Source organism: Siphateles boraxobius, unplaced genomic scaffold (genome assembly GCF_051911475.1).
Source record: "Siphateles boraxobius isolate OS27281-9 unplaced genomic scaffold, OSU_SipBor_1 12, whole genome shotgun sequence".
Lineage (NCBI taxonomy): Eukaryota > Metazoa > Chordata > Actinopteri > Cypriniformes > Leuciscidae > Siphateles > Siphateles boraxobius.
Genome location: NW_027508722.1, coordinates 19,013,744 through 19,032,726, shown reverse-complemented (window position 1 = coordinate 19,032,726; position 18,983 = coordinate 19,013,744). Strand labels below are relative to the sequence as shown.

At 40.8% G+C, this 18,983-nt stretch overlaps 2 protein-coding genes across 3 annotated transcripts in view; one reads left to right on the top strand and one right to left on the bottom strand.

The window, feature by feature from the left end:
* The window catches only part of cicb (capicua transcriptional repressor b), a 53,991-nt gene extending 45,554 nt beyond the window's left edge, over positions 1–8,437 (top strand). For both annotated transcript variants that reach the window (XM_077209866.1, XM_077209870.1), the window contains 4 exons: positions 3,113–3,264; positions 3,381–3,515; positions 3,612–3,737; positions 6,441–8,437. In XM_077209866.1, the coding sequence (XP_077065981.1) occupies positions 3,113–3,264; positions 3,381–3,515; positions 3,612–3,737; positions 6,441–6,727 (700 nt within the window). In that variant the 3' untranslated portion in view covers positions 6,728–8,437. The remainder of the gene's footprint in view (positions 1–3,112; positions 3,265–3,380; positions 3,516–3,611; positions 3,738–6,440) is intronic.
* Positions 8,438–9,193: 756 nt separating this feature from the next.
* znf526 (zinc finger protein 526) lies at positions 9,194–18,847 on the bottom strand. Its single transcript, XM_077209882.1, has 8 exons — positions 18,454–18,847; positions 16,288–16,669; positions 16,048–16,208; positions 15,332–15,439; positions 13,613–14,403; positions 13,391–13,517; positions 10,161–11,735; positions 9,194–10,078 (listed from the first exon to the last, which is right to left on the bottom strand). Exons 2-8 carry the CDS (start codon positions 16,541–16,543, stop codon positions 9,917–9,919), a joined length of 3,180 nt encoding a protein of 1,059 aa, XP_077065997.1. The 5' UTR covers positions 16,544–16,669; positions 18,454–18,847; the 3' UTR covers positions 9,194–9,916.
* Positions 18,848–18,983: the final 136 nt, after the last annotated feature.

The window sequence follows — 18,983 nt, the reverse complement described above, 5'->3', positions numbered from 1 at the left end:
CTGTAGCCTATATAAATATAATTAATAATTTTGGCAATTTAAAAAATGCCATATATCCCCCTCAAAACTGCACAACTGTAGAGTAAAACATTAATTAATAAAAGTGATAGTGAATGCGTCTAAAAAAAACTGACGTGATTGTTACAAATCACACTGTCTGTGGCCTCTGGAGAACTCTTGTTAGCTTAAAGTTTAAAGGGGACATATCATGCTAAATCCACTTTTTTAGCCTGTAAATGCAGTTTTTTGTATATTTGGAGTGTTTATAAGTACAGATAATGTGAAATTAGTCTCTTCAGGTGCTTCATTGATATCTTTATATTCAGTTTTGGTCATATTTTTCAACCTGTTCCGAATTTTCTATTATCTATGACGTTTTTTGAACTATTACGTCACAGTATTTGCAGCGGAACTGCCAAATAAGGACATCGACTTCCGGTCAAACACTTCGAGCAATCCGCCATTTGTATTTCTTGCTGCGATTTTGTAGTCCAAGCTCAAGGATGCAGAAGTTACGAGAGAGTAATTCAAAATGTTAGGTTGTTGGATGTAAGTTAGTAACCCACACGCTTCATTACACCGTAATAGCAGTACCTTTGTCTTTTCTTTTTTTTAAGTACACGTCTGTAGCAGTATTACTGTTGTTGAGTATAATTATGACAATGGTCATTTAGCTGCTGTGTTTTCTGATGCTTTTCTAAACGTCGCATATTATCAATACAGATTTTTAGTGGTAAAATTAGGCCGTAGTCATTTGTCTTGTTAGTGTGCTTGTTTTAACAAGAGAAATAATCGACTTTCACTTTATTTGGAGGGCTAAACCAACAAGGCACAGACCAACATTTGCTGACAAAGGCTGTTAAACAAAACCCCAGATGTGCTCAGTTGCTTTCTTTAAAAACTCTATGTTACCTCATGTCAAAAGTGCAGATTCGTCGTCTTCATTTCCATTTCGCTCCGGGTCCGACTCTGGCTCGAACATGTAAGGCTTGATGGACAAGTCTTCCGTTGTTGACATTTTGTTAATAACATGTGAATAAAAAGTTTCTGTGCCGCTAGATAATCATATCTCTGCTATCAAACTACAAAAACGGCCGAACAGGGTGGAGTTGAACCGAGTGTCACCTCTGCAGCCTGGAGAGGGGGCGGGGTATGAAGTGTCTCATTTGCATTTAAAGAGACCGCACCAAAACGAGTTGCTCTCAGACGCACATAAGAAAAGGGGTAGAAAAGGGGCCTGTGGAGCTATAATAATGAGTAATTCAGACCCAAGCATTGCAGTTCTGCTTTATATAGACCACAAATGTATGATTTATATGTAAAAAGGAACGATTTAAAAGCATGATATGGCCCCTTTAAGGTAAAAATAACTGCCATTAAATTATATATCTTACTACTATGCAATAAGATAAACTGTTCATTCATTACATTACCTCTGTCTTTATCCCCTTTTATCCTCTTCTCTTCCGTTTGGCACTGTATCTATTGCAGACTATAATGCTAATCTAAAATATGTCATGTAAATTTGGCCATCCGTCACAATCAGGTAACTTTCACCATGTCTAGACCTGGCGCAAGCTGCCAGGCGCGTTTCTATGGGGTGCTTGAGTGTGTTAACTGCCCTCAAACGAAAGAAATGCTGTCTACATTGGATGCAGCGAGGGGCGACGCTACACAACAAATTACCAACAGTAAACTAATCGCGCGCGCTCTGTTTCTGACGCACTTCAAGCACTCGCTGGGCGGGATAAGATTGATGCGCCGGACCGGAGTCGGGGGACTTAGTTCAGTTTTTGTGGAGTTTTTTCTTGCTTTATTTTGTAGTATTTTGAATTAATGTTTTTAAAATAGTATTAGTAAAAAAAATTCACTCGTTCGTGGCGCCCCTAGCATTTGCCTAGTCCGCCTATGCCACGGGCCAGCCCTGCTGTTGGTCAACGTGGTAAATTCATGTGACCAACTTGAACGCGATGCGAAATCTGCGTGTGGAAATCTTCGCCCTCTCAAGAAAATTCTAATCGTGGATTTCCATTAAAATGACTGGATTTAATGAAAAGTTGCCGAACAACACAGTGTTTCCCACAGGATTTTGTGAGACTGTGCGGGGTGGATCTCACTCCCTCTTGGGGGGGTCCAAAATATCAAAAGTTCAATGTTCAGTGTAAAAATTGAACAAAGAAAAAATTTGATGAATTGACTTGTACCTGAACTGTAAAGGTGACTCAAACCTCTTTTTAGATGTGATATAGTGTCTCGGTCTATATTACATTCACACTGGTGTTTTAGGAAGCCAAACAAATAGAATATAACAATAATAATAATAATATTTTTATACTAATATTATTAGTATTCCTATGACAGTAATGTAACCATATGTTGTCAAGCAAATTCAAGTTAAAATAAATGAAAATTAATGACACCTTTGTGCTAATTCTACACTTTTTGTAGAAAAGAGCTTTTATTTTGACGGAAAACTTGAGATGTTCTGAGATGCAGAAAACACCCGATCATGAGCTGATGGCGTGAGAAAAGTGAGCACTTCACTTTGAAACACGCAGCACAAACAGACTATATATATAATAGTAATAATTAACTATTATATATAATTATATATAATTTATATATATAATTAATAATAGTTTTATTAAATCAGTCTTTTGCGATTTATTAAGGGCACAAAACCATATTTCACTTTCGATTTTAGTTTGTTTGGCAGATACTTTGCCAAAGCAATGACATAAAACAACATAAGAGACCTTTTATGTTATTACGAGAAGTTTGAAATATTTTCTGTGAACATATGAAACTGTGGTTCATTATTAAACAATTATGAAACAAATTATTATAAAAGTTTTAGTGCAAAAACTGTGTTCAGAAATGACAAACTTCAGAATTTTTTATGCAAAGGAGTTCACGCAAAAGTGTCACAAATTAGCTTGTTTGATTGGTGACTTGGAAATATTGCAGAATCATAAATATTTTATAAAAAGTATTAGTTGCATTCCTATTTATATCCAGGTTTACATGGGGAAAACAAATCCGCATTCTCAGACTTTTGGACCCCACTGCATGTGCAGATTGTTCAGAATCTTGTGACTGGTCATGTGTGCAGGGTCCTGTCAGAGGTGTACTTTGAAGAGCGCTTCGCAGAGCTGCCAGAGTTCCGTCCAGAGGAGGTGCTGCCCTCTCCAACCCTGCAGAGTCTGGCCACCTCCCCACGAGCCATACTGGGCAGCTACCGCAGGAAGAGGAAAAACTCCACCGGTGAGAGTGACATTCAGACCTCTCCACAGACTGATGAGTTATTGAGTTATATGCTCATTTCTTCTTGCATATCGAATCAAAAATCATCTAGCCCCTAATCCCCCTTCTGCATGCAGACCTGGACTCGTCCACAGAAGATCCTATCTCTCCAAAAAGGAAAAGCCGCCGCAGATCTAGCTGCAGTTCAGAGCCCAGCACACCTAAAAGTGCTGCAAAGTGTGAGGGGGAAATTTTCACGTTTGATAGGCCAGGTAATACTCCCCTACCCACAAAACCTTCATGATTCTGTAGCCTATGTTACACGGATTCAGCTACATTATAATAACCCTTCTCTCTCTCCGGTAAAGATGGAGAGGATGTACTGGGGGAGCTGGAGTTTGAAAAGGTGCCCTACTCCTCTCTCAGGCGAACTCTTGATCAGAGGAGAGCTCTTGTCATGCAGCTATTCCAGGAGCATGGCTTTTTCCCTTCAGGTAAGGCACACGCTTGTGTAGAGTCCTGTACCACCCACACAGCTCACAGACAGCACACATAAAGCTCATGAGTGCAATAAAATACATATCATTCGCAACACTAATCTGATGTTATGGAAGTAACATTATTCATTAGACCCACAGTTTTCATCCAGGGGGTCCCTGGACAGATACATTAAAAATATGCAATCTTCTTTAAAAATAGAATGCAATAGTAAATGTATAATAAAAAATGTTAAATTAAAAACATATTATGAATATCTCAGAATGTATTTCACTATTTCTTCTTTTGTTGGTTGAATAAGCATAATTATCTGCAATATTTGCCCGATTTTTATATAATTAATGGCGATTAATCGCAACTAACGAAGTGTTTTATGTATTTTTATAAAATCTAAATTTTTCAATCATTCAATCTCCAAATGAATGTAGAAACAATATAAAGGTATATTTTAAATATATGATCTAACAGGTAGGAAATATACAGTAATTGGATAGTTATCAAACACTGCACAGTTTTCACTGCATAAATTATAAATTAAATATAGACCCTTTTTTTACTATTCAGTCCAGAGCAGTGAGTGACTTTCTGTTTTCTTTTGTTCTTTGGTAAATGGTAAATGGACTGCATTTATATAGCGCCTTCAACAGACCCATGGCCACCAAAGCGCCTTACATATTGCCTCACATTCACCCATTCATTCACTCATTCATACACCGACGGCGGTGTATGATACATTACATGTTCTTTGATACATTAGTGACATCAGCAGGTTTATTAGGCTGCTGTCACTTTTAAGACTTGATGCACATGATTCGAATCTGATGCGCATCTTATTTTCATAACTCCTTACGTTAATTTAAGACTTTATTTAACTCCTTAAAGACTCTGCTTATGAGGATTCTGAACAAAACGGGCATTTTGGCATAACCTCCTGAGACCCGAGAGTTTCCCTGGTGTGCATTTTATAATTTTTCTTGCTATTTGGGATAAGTAGGACCTAATAAGTATAATAACTAAAATTTGTTTTTGTACAGGAAGGAGTTTTTGCATAAAATGATGTCCTCATGCAAGGACAGTGGGTCTATCTTAACTTTATCCTCCTGAGACCTGAGTTTTGGTTTGGTGTGCATTTTAGATTTCTTCTAGCTTTTTGGGGTTAGGAGGGACCAATATATATAATAACCAGATATTATCTTTAAACATGAAGCACTTTTTGAAAAAAAGATGTCCACATATGTGGACACTGGGTAAACAATCAATACATCATTGTGTAACAAAGTGCTTTTATTACAGCACTGTGCCTGAACATTTTTCGTTGTTACTCTTGCATGTATAACTTCTGAACATTGATATGGAAAAACAAAATTAATATAATAACAAAATATAATATCCATAATAATATATAATATCCAAATAAAAAACATATCCCAAAAAACTTTTTTGCTTTCTTTTTTGTAACACTCTAAAACTTCTGCTTCTCCAAACTAGGAATGTTCTTTTTATCTGTGGGAACAGTGGATCACACTTAACCGGTGTGAAAGACTGTATAAAGCCTGTTTTATGCTTCTGCGTCGAATCGACGGCGTACCCCCGCAGACCCCTTTGTGTCGCCGCGAACCCCTCCGCCGTAGCTCGACGTGCACCTCCAAAAAACTGTAACTACGCGTCGAGTCGACGCAGACCACAAGGGCTGTGATTGGTCAGATGCACTGCACCCGTCTTTTACTGGAGGTTTCATGTTTTTCAGAGCTCCACCACGCTGGAGTGCACTATCTCCGGCCTGGGTCACAGCCATTTAGGCCCTGGAGGTTTGAACCTACGTAACACAGCATGTGTGTGTGTGTGTGTGCGCGCGCGATCGCGAGTGAGCAAGAGTGAGAGTGAGAGTGTGTGTGTGTGTGTGTGTGTGTGTGTGTGTGTGTGTGTGTGTGTGTGTGTGTGTGTGTGTGTGTGTGTGTGTGTGTGTGTGTGTGTGTGTGTGTGTGTGTGTGTGTGTGTGTGTGTGTGTGTGTGTCTGTGTGTGTGTCTGTGTGTGTGTGTGTGTGTGTCTGTGTGTGTGTGTGTGTGTGTGTGTGTGTGATCGCGATCGAGCAAGAGAGAGTGCGTGTGTGTGCGCGCGATCGCGAGTGAGCAAGAGAAAGTGTGTGTGCGCGCGATCGCGAGTGAGCAAGAGAAAGTGTGTGTGTGTGTGTGTGTGTGTGTGCACGAGTGAGTGAGCAAAGTGTGTGTGTGTGTGTGTGTGTGTGTGCGCGAGTGAGTGAGCAAAGTGTGTGTGTGTGTGTGTGTGTGTGTGTGCGCGAGTGAGTGAGCAAAGTGTGTGTGTGTGTGTGTGTGTGTGTGTGTGTGTGTGTAAGCAATCGCGGCGAGCGACGAGCAAGAGAGAGAGAGAGACAGAGAGAGAGTGTTTTGTGTGTTTTGTCGTTCAAGCGCAAAAGAGTACTCAATGCGGCCAGCTTGTGCTGTTTTTTTCACAAAAGGAGAATTTTTAAATGCTGTGCTAATCTCTCATTTCCATGCAGTTGCAAAAAATAATTTGTGTGAGAGACAGAACAACTTTAAGCTCCTCTTGATGTTGGCTGAGTCCGAGTTGGGCATCCCTGGTATAGTCCAATAGTAGTTAACCTCTCCTTTTCAGTGTCTGTCTCCATCTAATGCTGTCCTTCTCTCCCCCTTTCGCCCCTCTCTCTGTCGATCAATAGCTCAAGCTACTGCTGCGTTCCAGGCACGATACGCTGACATCTTCCCCACTAAGGTGTGCTTACAGCTCAAGATCCGTGAGGTCCGGCAAAAGATCATGCAAACGGCAGCTCCGTCGGAATCGGCTGGCATTTCAGATCTTTCCTCGTTACCGGGACCTTCTGGGGTGGCGATCAGTGACATGGCTGTGGGGGCAGACCCTCAGGATAAAGATGTGGAGCGAGAGCGGGAGCAGAACAGCCCGGAGGAGCCCAGAAACGCTGGCGATTCACAAGACTCCACCAGATGAGGCTGACGGGCAGACGAATGGCTTGAAGACCAGATGTCTCCCCTCAACGTCTGCATGATCTGCATTTGTTGTCTTGTCTCTGCTATGACCGCCTGCAAAGGACATGGAGAGAAAAAGCAAGAGCAAAATTGTCATGTCTATGGAGAAGATGAGGGGAGACGCCTCAGAACACTTTGGGGTTTTGAAACTTTTCAGTATTTTACGTGACATTGCATTATGAAAACTTAACATTTGACACACGCAGACACTTGCCTACATAAACACAGACACTCTTGAATTTACTGCATTATCCTAGTCATTAGGCTTCCTTTGAACTTTGAAACTAGTGGGCCTGTCCTATACGCCAGTGAAGTCACAGTGCTGCTGTCTCTAGAAAGGCGGGATGTATGAGGGCACCCAATCCATTTTCAGACTGAGTTTTGTTCATGTGGCCTGATTGGCAGTAGTTTGGCCACAGGAGTTTTTTAAATTGGTTCGTGGGTTACTGCAGGTCATTGTGAGGCGGGCCTCCGTTGACTGAGTTTAAGTGATAATGAAGACTTACTGGACTTTTATTTTTGATATTTTGTGTTTTTATTTCTTCTGTGGTGTTTTAATTTTGAAGACTTTTCACGGAGAGCTTTGTTAAGGCACTGAAAACCTTCGGAGAGGGACTCTGAACTGCTTGCTGCCATTTGGAAATCTTTTGTCCCATGATTGGCTTTTTTTGGTTGTCAATCAAACTGGAGTCATTCCAAAGCCTCTGATTGGCTAGCCATGAAGGAAAAGGTCATGGAAGGGAAGTCAACAGGCACATTATTGCCATTGATTTATGTTTTTCCATATATTAAGAGATTCCGCATATTTAAACATTTCTTTCCTTGCCTTTTTTATTCAACTTTTCATGAGCTGGTGAAGCACAGAGCAATGAGAATGTTGGGAATATATTCTTAAAAATTTACCATAAGAATTTTATTAACTTTTTAGAGAAGAAACTTGATTTTTCAACAAGTAATGCTACAGGTCATTATGTTATAAAATTCTCTCATTATTACTGTTCTTATTAATGCTTTGTTGTTCATGTGGATCTGATCCTTATAACCTATATATACTGTATTCCTATTAATATACTCTTTCTTTAGCAGAAACAGAGGGATGAGTTCACCCTCTTCCCTCACTCCTAGAGGCACTTCCACTACCTTTTTTTTTTAAATTCTCTTTATCTTGGTATTCACAACGTTTTATTTCTCACCAGGAAGTAATTACATAGGCCTTTGATGTAAGACACTCCAAACATCTTTCTGATAGTTGTATACTTTTATTATTATTACTATTATTACTAATTCCATTTGACATTTACATTCCTCCCCTTCATTCCTCCTCCGGTCACTTTATCGTTCTTTTCTCAATCACTTTAAGGCTGTAAGGTGGGACTGGGAGGCCATCAACGGTGATCTTCTTCTGCACGCTGGTCTTTGTTGTACATAAATGCCGTAAGAGTCCAAAGACTCTACCATCAGAATAAAGAGCAAAAGCATCATTTGAAGGAACAAAGCCAGTAACAGGAAATTAAAATTGTAAAACAAAAGGATAAATAAATAAATATGGTTATAAACTGTTATTGCGTTACCTTGTTTTGCTGCTTAACATATCAAAGAAATACTTTATACTGATAAGTTCTACATTTCAACTGTATCTCTCAGTATACAAATAAACAGATGTTCAAATAAACTGCCTCTTCTCCATTATACGCTACACAAAAAAAAGAGTAAGTACTAACTCTTCACTGGACAGTGATTGGGTGATGTCATATACGTGCATTTTGATTTTCTTTTTAGTAAAATATCATTGACCTGTTTTTGTGTGTGATTCTGGGATGACATCCATGTAAATGTTCTTTTTGGACTGGGGAAGAAGTTTTGAGTTTCAGAAGGCTCATTGTTCATCAAGCTATTAAATGCTTCACATAATTTTTAAGAATAAAAGGACGATGGGTTGTGTCCATATGCAAGTATGCAACATTGTGGGTATTTGGTGCTGTACAGGAAATCAACCTACAAAGCCAATTACAGTATGGAGAGACTTATAGATTCCACATAACATCAAAACAGATTTAAAGTTCACTCAAAAGTTAATATACCTACCCTCACATTGTTCCAAACCTTTATGACTTTCTTTCGTCTTTGGAACACAAATAGTAATTTTCAAAATGTGTCGGTTTGTTTTTGTTCATTCAATAAAAGTTGGCATGTTCTGATGTTGTTTTGGCCACATTTTACTTTCATTGTATTAACCAAAACAGTTGAAACATTCTAATACATATTCAAGAAATCATATACCTGTTCCACAGAATAAAGTCATACAGATTTGAAGCAAGAGAGGAAGTGATGACAGGATGTTAATGTCAAACTATCCCTTTAAGGTGACATCATGATTGTTGGCTAGTTCTGTTATAATTACACTTCCTCAAATCAATTACAAGCGAGACAGAGAGGAACAATTTAAGTTTATTAGCAAGACTTCTCCAAATCAGCATCATAACATTAAAAAAGCTACAAACATTCAGTGTAGAGACAGAATTGTGATGCATGTAACACATGGGGATCCCTTGTCCATCGCAGTGATGGTGCATAATGTCTGTCCATGATAAGCACTAACATGTTTTGTTTCCCCTGTTTTGTTTCCCCTCTTCCCTGTTGTTTTGTTCTTCAGCTCAATGTCCTTAAACTACCTCCTCGCAAGAACTGCAGATCAGAATGTAAACTAGGAATCATTTTCAGCCGTCCTGTGGTATCAACTTGCTCCACTGTCTATGGGCGTATTTCTTTCTAAATCTGTGCCAACATGCCTTCTGTCAGAACAAGAGTGTCATCAGCAAGCCAGACTGTCCATTCCTAGTCCCAAAACAGGAGCAATTTTATCACAGACTTCAGTTGCATCCTCTAAAATCAGCCCTATTTTTGTCTCAAAAAAGTCAAAACAAGGCTGAAAAATATTTGAATGGATCTATTAGAGTGGCTTTTTGAGGTACACTTATTCACACATTCACTTCAATGGAAATCAATACAATGTCTTGAGTTTGCAACACCTTGTCTTAGATGGCCTATTCCAACTTGTCCTTTTTTGACCCATCTGACATTACTTAAGCTCATTTTAATCATGATATTCAAATCTCCAAGATGATGGTCACTGGAATGCGGCACTGTTCTCTCACAACAACTGCAGGTTGTCCACAGTGATGGCCTCCATGTTGATGCCACCCTCCAGTGCAGTGTGGTACAGCTCAATGGCCTCTGCCAGGTCTCCGCTTGTCTCAATGATGGCTATAGTCTCTCCAAACTCATTACACATGATGGTGGGAGTGCCCTGAGTCTGAAGCAGTGGAAAATATAAACCATTACTTGGTGCACAAAAATTGTAACAAAATTGCACAACGCAAAAGAAGCATACAGACCTGTGTCAGGTTAGATGTCTGTATCTGAAAGACTTGCGGCTGTCCAAGCTGGCAGAAAGATGGTATTGCTGTTGCCATGTCCATCTCAGACGCCTCCACAACAGTAACGGTTTCTGAGTTGGATTCTGCGAGCACTGCTTCTCCGCTGTGCTCCGGCTTTTGTTGCTTTTGGGAGCGAGCGTGAGTCTTCCGATGGTTCCTAAGGTTCGAAACGGTTTTGAATGTCTTTCCACATTCACCGCAAGCATGCGGCCGCTCGCCCGTGTGTGTACGCCGGTGTTCTGCCAGATGCATGCTCTGCACAAAGCCCTTCTCGCAGAACTCGCATCGGAACGGACGCTCGCCCGAATGGGTGCGGAGGTGCTCCCGCAGGTGCGTGTTCTGGCGGAAACGTTTTCCGCAGATCGCACAAGGATACGGGCGCTCGCCAGTGTGAACTCTCTGGTGTAGCGTAACGCTTGAGGCTGAAACGAACAGTTTTCCACACACCGGACAGGGATGAGACTTCCCAAGGGCGGAGTTGGAGCCTCGTGGCCGGCCGGGCCCAAGTCCGTGACTTAGCTGGTGCAGGCGAAGATTTGCAGGAGAGTTTAAGCGCTTGCCGCAAATAGTGCAATCCAGATTGGGTTTGGTCATTGAAGGAGCGCTTTGTTGATCTGTGTCATCTGTTGAACCCTGATGACCTCTAACCTGAGAGTCCTGGGAGATGCAGTGCGGCTGAGTCAGGTCGGGATGCTCCTCCAGACAGTGTATGTCTCGCTGCCGCTTGCGCAAGAACCCCTCGGAACAGTGTGAGCAGGGGTAAGGTGCCGGCGAACCTGGGTGGTGAAGAAAACGATGAGCTACGAGTTTAGCAGGACGGATAAAAGTGGCAGAGCAGTCTGGACAGGGTGAGGGTGTTGCATTGCTGTGAAGATGCTGACGGTGTTGACGTAGATTTGAAGACTGGCTGAAGGCTTTGTGGCAAATGTCACACCGGTAAGGACGAACTCCCGTGTGTGTGAGTCCATGGCGGGAAAGATTAGCAAGTGAGGAAAAGGTCTTTCCGCATACGCTGCACTGGAACGGCCGCTCGCCCGTATGTGTGCGCAGGTGGTTTCGCAGATGGATTTGCTTTTTGAACGGTTTCCCACAGATGTTGCATTTAAAACGCCTTTCGGTCATATGAGTCGTTCGGCGATGGCGCAACAGACGGACCTGCGAGGAGAATCTTTTTTTACAGATAGAGCACGGAAACTTCGGATCTTCCTCAGCAGCAGGAGTCCTGTGTTTACCTTCCTCTTCTCCCCCTCCTCCTCCTTCCACATAGTCAGTATCTGAATGGTTTGGGTCGTCTGTCAGCATTTTCCCTCCATTTTGGTCTTGTTCTGTGTTTGGGTGTTCAGCATAAAGCCCATTCTCTGACGGCTCTGAAGACTGGGAGACCACAGCAATACCTTCAATGAGCACAGGACCTGTGTCGCTGTCATCTTTCACAGGAGGAATTGTCACCAACTGTCTTTCTTTCCTCCAAGCAGTCTCTCGTTCTCTTGCTCTCTGGATGATAGAGAGAGGAGACTGCTGTGCCAGTACAAACTGCAGAGGGGAGAGAGTAGAATTAATCTTACATATGTTTCCTTGTTGTTAACAGTTCACATTCAGTTCCATCTTAAGGAAAAAAAGTATATAATGGGTCTTCTTTGTGTAATTATTAGGTTCTGCAGTTTATGTGGATAAAACAAATAACTGCACTAACAGTGTAAATTCGTACAAAACACAAAAACATTATATATTTCTTAATTTGCATCTAATTACAAATGGAAAAAAGTTAAATGCAAAGTTAGACCTTAGTGCAAGTATGCAATCATTCCATTTTTTAATGGATGCACAATATATCTGTACAATATTGGTTATCAGCAGATGTTTTTTATTTACAATTTTTTATTTACACATTCTACTATAATACTGAATATTAAAGGGATAGTTCACCCAAAAATGAAAATTCTGTCAATATTGAATCACCCTCATATTGTTCCAACCCCATAAGACCTTCGTTCATCTTCGGAACATGAATTAAGATATTTTTGATGAAATCTGAGAGCTGGATCACTCCTCCATACTCCCCCATAAGCTTCTTCAGGGATTGAACTTTCCGGCCTCAAAAAGTTATTAAAGACATCGTTAAAATAGTCCAAGTGACTACAGTGGCTCAATCTTAAGTTTATCAAGCAACGAGAATACTTTTTGTGTGCAAAAAAAACTAAATTAATGACTTTATTTCAACTATTCATTTCCTTCTCTGTGGGCCTGGAGTCAGTTCACTAGTTTAACAGCGTAAGACTCTGTTGTTGTACGTCACACGCATCACACACATGACCATGGTCGGCCAATAGTGAGCCTACGTGTGACGTAGCTCTACGCAATCACACTAAGTTAACTGACTCGAGGCCCACAGAGAAGGAAATGAATAGTTGAAATAAAGTCGTAACTTTTGTTTGTTTTTGTGCACAAAAAGTATTCTCGTCGCTTGATAAACTTAAGATTGAGCCACTATAATCACTTGGACTATTTTACCAATGTCTTTAATAACTTTTCGAGGCCGGCAAGTTCAATCCCTGAAGAAGCCTATGGAGGAGTGATCCAGCTCTCAGATTTCATCAAAAATATCTTAATTCGTGTTCCGAAGATGAACGAAGGTCTTACGGGGTTGGAACAACATGAGGGTGATTCAAATACTGACAGAATTTTCATTTTTGGGTGAACTATCCCTTTAAATGGTACATGATTATTTCCTCTGTTTTCACATTTAAACTTTAGATCATAGATAACAAGCAATGTCATCATTGCTAAAGAATACATTTAAGAGTTTTATTAAATAATCTATTTTTCATCCTGTACAATATAATGTGTTATATTGTAGCATTTTAGCAATTGATTTTAGTTTTTAGTGTTTTATTTTTTATTTAGACAAAACATTATAGAATTTTAATATGAGGCAAAAAATTAAAATAATTATCAGAAATCAGAATATCAGTTTTGGACAGAATTGTAATATCAGTGCATCCTAACTGCAAGTTCAATTTTGTGAAGGCCAAAGACAATTTAAAGGATATATAGGGGAAAATATTGCACAATATATATCCAATATTGACCAATACGGATAAACTAGACAAATTTAATCTCTAATATCGACTGATAAACAATATGATGCTGATCTTGTGCATTGCTAATTTCCTAAAACCGACAATTACCTGCGAGACTGGAGTGGTCGGCTCACGTACTCGGTGAGTGCGGCGATGGTACAAGAACTTGGTCATGTTGGTGAAGGTTTTGGCACAAAATTGGCATTTGTGCAGTGGCTCAGATGTATGGGATTTCCTTAAGTGGGGAAGACAAAACAAAAATGCCATGTTTGATATGCAAATCACAAGCAAGTTACGATATTTGGCTGTAGAGTTTGTGTGCGTTATTACCTGTGTATCATAAGAGTCATCTCTGTGGTAAAACCATGTCCACAGTCCACACACAGAAAACGTGCCTCACCAGAGTGTGTGCGCATGTGTGTCTGAAGGGACACCAACTTCTTAAACACTTTATCACACTCAGGGCACTCGTGTGTTCCTTGTTCGTGCACACGAAGGTGTGCCACAAGCCGATTGGCAGAGGTGAACGTTCTTTTGCACTCCTCACACTGAATATTGCTGGATGAGACAGACGACGTCAAACCCAAAGCAGCTGAGCGGGCAGTGTACGTACGTCTCCCACCACTAACTTTGCCAACTTTGCTGCATTCTTCTAATCCGTCGTTTCTTCCTTCATCTTCCTTAGCCCCAGAACTGTCTTCATACCCCACCATCACCCCAGTGTCCCCACTCTCTTTGTCCTGGCCTAAGAAGTGCTCCCCTTGGTGTTGAAGGAAATCCTCTGGTGTGCTAAACAGCAGATTACACTCAGAACATTCATAAGGATGGATAATTAAAATTTCCTCATTTTCCTTCTTTAGTGTGTTCACCTGACCAGAGGAAGGGAGAAGGTTCAAAGTGGTCACATTGTCCAGCCGGACAGGATCGGAAGGAAAGAGAGGGGCGAGGAGTTTAGCTTTTCGTAGAGTAGCTGAGGTAGAACCATCAGCGATGGCTTGGGCAGAGCAGAACTGTAGACGGAGCATCGCTGAGGTGGAGCCGGGCAGGGAAGCGTTTGCTGGCACTAGCATAGTTCTAGGAGCGCCTGCAGTTTTAGATGGGGTTTCTTGCTCTCGTAGAGCCTGAAAAATTAAAGCAACAAAGGTAAGCTAAGAAATAGGGATCTACAACATCCTAAAACAATATGGCAATCGGCACAGACATTATCACACTGAACCTTCAAAATGAATAAGATGGGAACAACCTGAGGCCGGATTCAAGAAATGTCTTAAGCGAATTTCCTGGAAGTTCGTAAGAATGTTCCCATGCACAATTCTTGAAAAATTATTAAAGGTGCAGTAAGCAATTTCTGAGATTCATTGTTGAACACTGTAGATACCCAAACAAACACAACCCTCCCTTCATTCTTCTTTATCATAGCAGAAGCAAAGCAAAATAAAAAGTTGTTGACAAACGAATGACATGGAAGAACAAAAAATTAACATACAGCACACGAGTTTATACAATCAAGAGTTCGATGTTAGTCGCCAGCAGCACACACACGAAAAAAAACCAATGTTACTCGCGTATGGAGCAGAGACAACCCAACCTCAGCGTCAGTTTTCAGGCCTTCAGGTCTCTCCAGCGCTAGAAAGCTTTTCTGATATTAACACGGGTCCTAAAGCTCTTGCCTGATCATAACCCTTCATTTCCCAGTGATATTCCTCTGACCTTTACTCTTTTGTAAAGTCTCTCAGCCATCTCTCTTTCTTCAAATCCCCCTCTTCCTCTCTCTCTCTCTCTGCTCTTTCCGATCCACTTTTAACAGCGTTTTAGAAAAATGGCTTACTGCACCTTTACTGAAATGAAGTTCCCAAATACTGTCTAAATGACAGGCTTTGGTGTTTATCTTATTTGGACTAATGAATGAGGAGGACTATTCAGCACGACACAAATGTAAATCAAACATCACTTTTATCACATCACACCTGGTTAGATCAGAGTAAAACAAACCCCCTTTAAAGATTGTATTTGTTGTGTGTGTACAAATGTATGTAGTATGCAACAGACCTGGGCTAGGGTCAGGATCTGGCCTGCCCTCTGTTCATCCAGAACTAGATTTTGCACATTAAGCAACTGAACCGGAGTGACTGTACCATCTGGCTGAAGAACATATTCCTGAAACAGAACACAAAATGAAATTAGACTGTTTAAAAGATAGTTCTTCAGTAAGAGTTTCTGATTAATCACAATATTCATTTGAATGATCTTGATAATGATTCTTTAAATGACAAGACAAATCTTTTATTCTCTGAGTATGTACCCACACAACTTGTTTGTTGAGCACCTCAAGAGCCTGACAGTGGGACTCACAGTGTAGACAGCTTCACTTATATTAATAATTGATTTCTCTATTAGACAGCAATATTGTCTTACTGACACTACAAGAGTTATTAGCTCGAATATGATATCACAGATTCGTTTTGTTTATTTAGTCTGTCAATATTAAATATCTACACTACTTCTTAAGTATTGTTTTATTTAGCTGGTATCCACATAACTGCATAGTTTGCTCATTTAAAATTACCATTTTCATAAACTACTCAAAAAAGTCAAAAGGTTCATTAGCTGAGAGAGAATTTCTTTCATATACAAATGAAAATTACAGCTGGAGCATTCCCAAATTAACCAGAATCTAATCAAATCAAAAGCTGAGCGAATCAGATCTGCATGGATACCCAGCTCTGTTTACCAGAGTGTGTGTGTTTGTGTGTGTGTGTGCTCACTGTGTCAGTGTTCAGGCTGCTGTGGGTGGTGCTTCTGCTGTGTGTCTGTCTGTGTGCCAACCACAGTTCAGGTGTCTCAAAGAGAGCCAGACATTCCAGACACTGGTACTGGATTGGCACTTCTGCGTCGACAGAATCCACCTCAGTGACCTCACATAGCTCTGAAAATAAAGCATTAAGGTGCTGATTACATGCACTTCCAAAGGAAACAATCTGACACATAATAAGCACCGCACTCACCCTGGCCAGCCTCTCTCATGTGCAGCTCTTGATGCAGCAGCAGTTCGTCAGGGTTCCTGAGGATGGCTCCACACTCCAGGCACTGATACTGGCTCTCTCCAGCGTCACAGTCCTCAAAGCTCGGCAGGAACTCCACCTCGTCCCCATCTGCTCCAGTGTGGATCTGTTGGTGCACCAGCACCTCCTCCAGCGTATTAAAAAGCTGCTGGCACTCACTGCACATGTACTGATGCTCCACATACTCCTGCTCACTCATGGTAACTTCACAACAGTTCTAAACCTGTTCAGATGCGAAGACTTTTGCTGGGGTTATGATGAGTCACAGCCACTGGGTTCAGTATATATTCTCATGCCATATATGAATCTTAAGCCTAAAAACAACCTGAAACAACAAAAAAGAAAATCCTACTTATACAGATTTGTCAGAAGACAGACTCCCAGACAAATTTTCTGGCCTTGCACTTTCATTTATCGTTTAGGAGCAGATTTCCACAGGCCAATAATTATATAGATATTACAGACATAATTTATATACCGTAATCATCGAGACATGGGACAAAACATGTCACATCACTTTATCTGCCATTTAGTTAAAAAAAAATCCACTTTGAGATGGTCACTATAATGTTCTTAACACAACTGTACAATTTCATTTGATTTTCTCTTTATTTTATCATTCAATACCAGACCATAACTCAGTAATTCATTTATATCAGTGTTTCTCAACCTAGTAGCAATATTAAGTTTAATATTCAAAGTCCGTCCTAAGCTGACATGTACCCCGACATACAAATCAGCCTAGAACGGGCTTCGAATAACTTAAAACGCGCAGAATTATTCAATGTGTTGATGTCATTTCCACTAAAACAGGGCTGTTTATAACACAGCTCGGCTAGAGCCATTGAGATCGGTAGGGCCGCAGTTTCCTCCTAATTTTTCCTCCATTTCACTTTAAAATATAGCATTCTGTGCAGAATTCAAAGGGGTTTCAGAATTTCTGGTCTGGTATCCGCTCTGTGCTGTCATCTCTGGACCGGAGCAGACTGTGTGTGCGCTGGGGCAGTTCGCATGACAATAACACGAAACCAGTTATCATTTGTCTAAATGTAAAGCATATACTGTTCGAACCATGTAGAAAATAGCAATGTGTGAACACGTGATGTATTTTAGCCGCTGCTTCAGCATCTATTTATAATGTAGGGGGTTGGACGCTTTAGATTCTAGAGAGCATTTGATTGGACAGAAAATCTTATGAGAAGCTGAAGTGCAGAGGGATGTCATCAAAATCATTTATTCACATTGGCGAAAGTGAGAGACGGTTGCTATGTCCGAAATCATATACTCAATCTTTAGGTACTTATTTTGAATAAGTAATTACTTCACGACCACTAAAAAGTATGTTCTAAATAGTATGAATGTGTGTAGTATAAATGTAATCTGGAGACACTACATTTGCCATGTTGTTACCAACATGTGACCTACCAGCGTCGCTTCACTTCCAATCCTCTCCTGAGGCCTCACGGGATACTAAAGTGTCCACCGTATGCACACTTGAGAGTGCTGTGAATTCAGACATACTTCTTTTGTCACATACTGTTTTTTGCCTACTATATAGTGAGTATGTGATTTCGGCTAAAGCCTACGTTTTGAATGCTGAATATCTTCTAAATGTGAATTTTGTCATTGTTTTGGAGCACACTAGCTTATAGATAACAGTACGGCTAACATATTCATACTGAACGCCAAAAAAATGTCAATTTTGATTTCATGGGGACTTTAATATTACTACTAGGTCTTAAGAAAAGAAGGTTAGTATTTGTATATCTAATTTTTATAAGTTTTCACAGTTGTGTCCCTACTTTTTGTCAACACTGTCAGATATTTATGAAAATATTTCATTGCATTTAATATTATATGCACATCAAGTGGAATTCTCATACTTTAACTTCATATTTTACCTAGTCCGTTCATGACATATGGCAGTTGTGTAATATAAAGAGTCCACAATTTGCTCTCCATCAATAAACGAGAAGACTATTACGGGTGCAGATATTGAAATCCAACTGATTGACAATACGCATTATTATCAATCAACTTCTATCTAGGCAGTAATAATTTAGTGCACACAGACAACAGCATTTAGCAGGTTTCACACGAGTTGTTTACCTTGTGGCGAGCAGTTGGTGGCGCTCTTCAGATTTTGCCAGAGCTTATGCAGCGCACCGCTGTCTCCTGAGTGAGCCACCCCGCTGCACGGCGGTCGTCAGGCGGCGCTCTTCACTTTTCCCCGCAGGTCTAAGACCGCTGAGGGGAGGCCTTCTTTCCCCAACCGTTTCCGAACCTCGCCTCGCGCGCTGCAGATGGGCAATCCCTCGTGCAGCGCTCGTCTTTACGGTGTTCACAATGCGTTTCTCTCTGCGAGAAACCAGTATTATTCAGCGCGACGCACTGCTCGTTGAGTATATATTAACGTAAACAAGATCGTGGGTATGGAAATGTACCGTTTGTCTGGCCTCTGTTCTTGCTCTGTGCTGCCCCGCCCCATGGGGGTTCGCGTGTGGCTTGTGCAAGGCGCTGATTGGATAGAAAGACTGCCTGTCAAACTGTTAGCTGCTGTGATGGACAGTCTAGTGATTGAAGCATTTTTGGATGCTAGGGTATGTGAATGCGAGGCTATATCATGTTGTACACTACAG

Coding starts and splice junctions, on each gene's coding strand:
- znf526 (XM_077209882.1), bottom strand. CDS start 16,543: ATGAGTGAGCAGGAGTATGTGGAGCATCAGTACATGTGCAGTGAGTGC. Junction 16,209..16,287: donor CATGAGAGAGGCTGGCCAGG/GTGAGTGCGGTG, acceptor CTTTATTTTCAG/AGCTATGTGAGGTCACTGAG. Junction 15,440..16,047: donor GCAGCCTGAACACTGACACA/GTGAGCACACAC, acceptor GTTCTGTTTCAG/GAATATGTTCTTCAGCCAGA.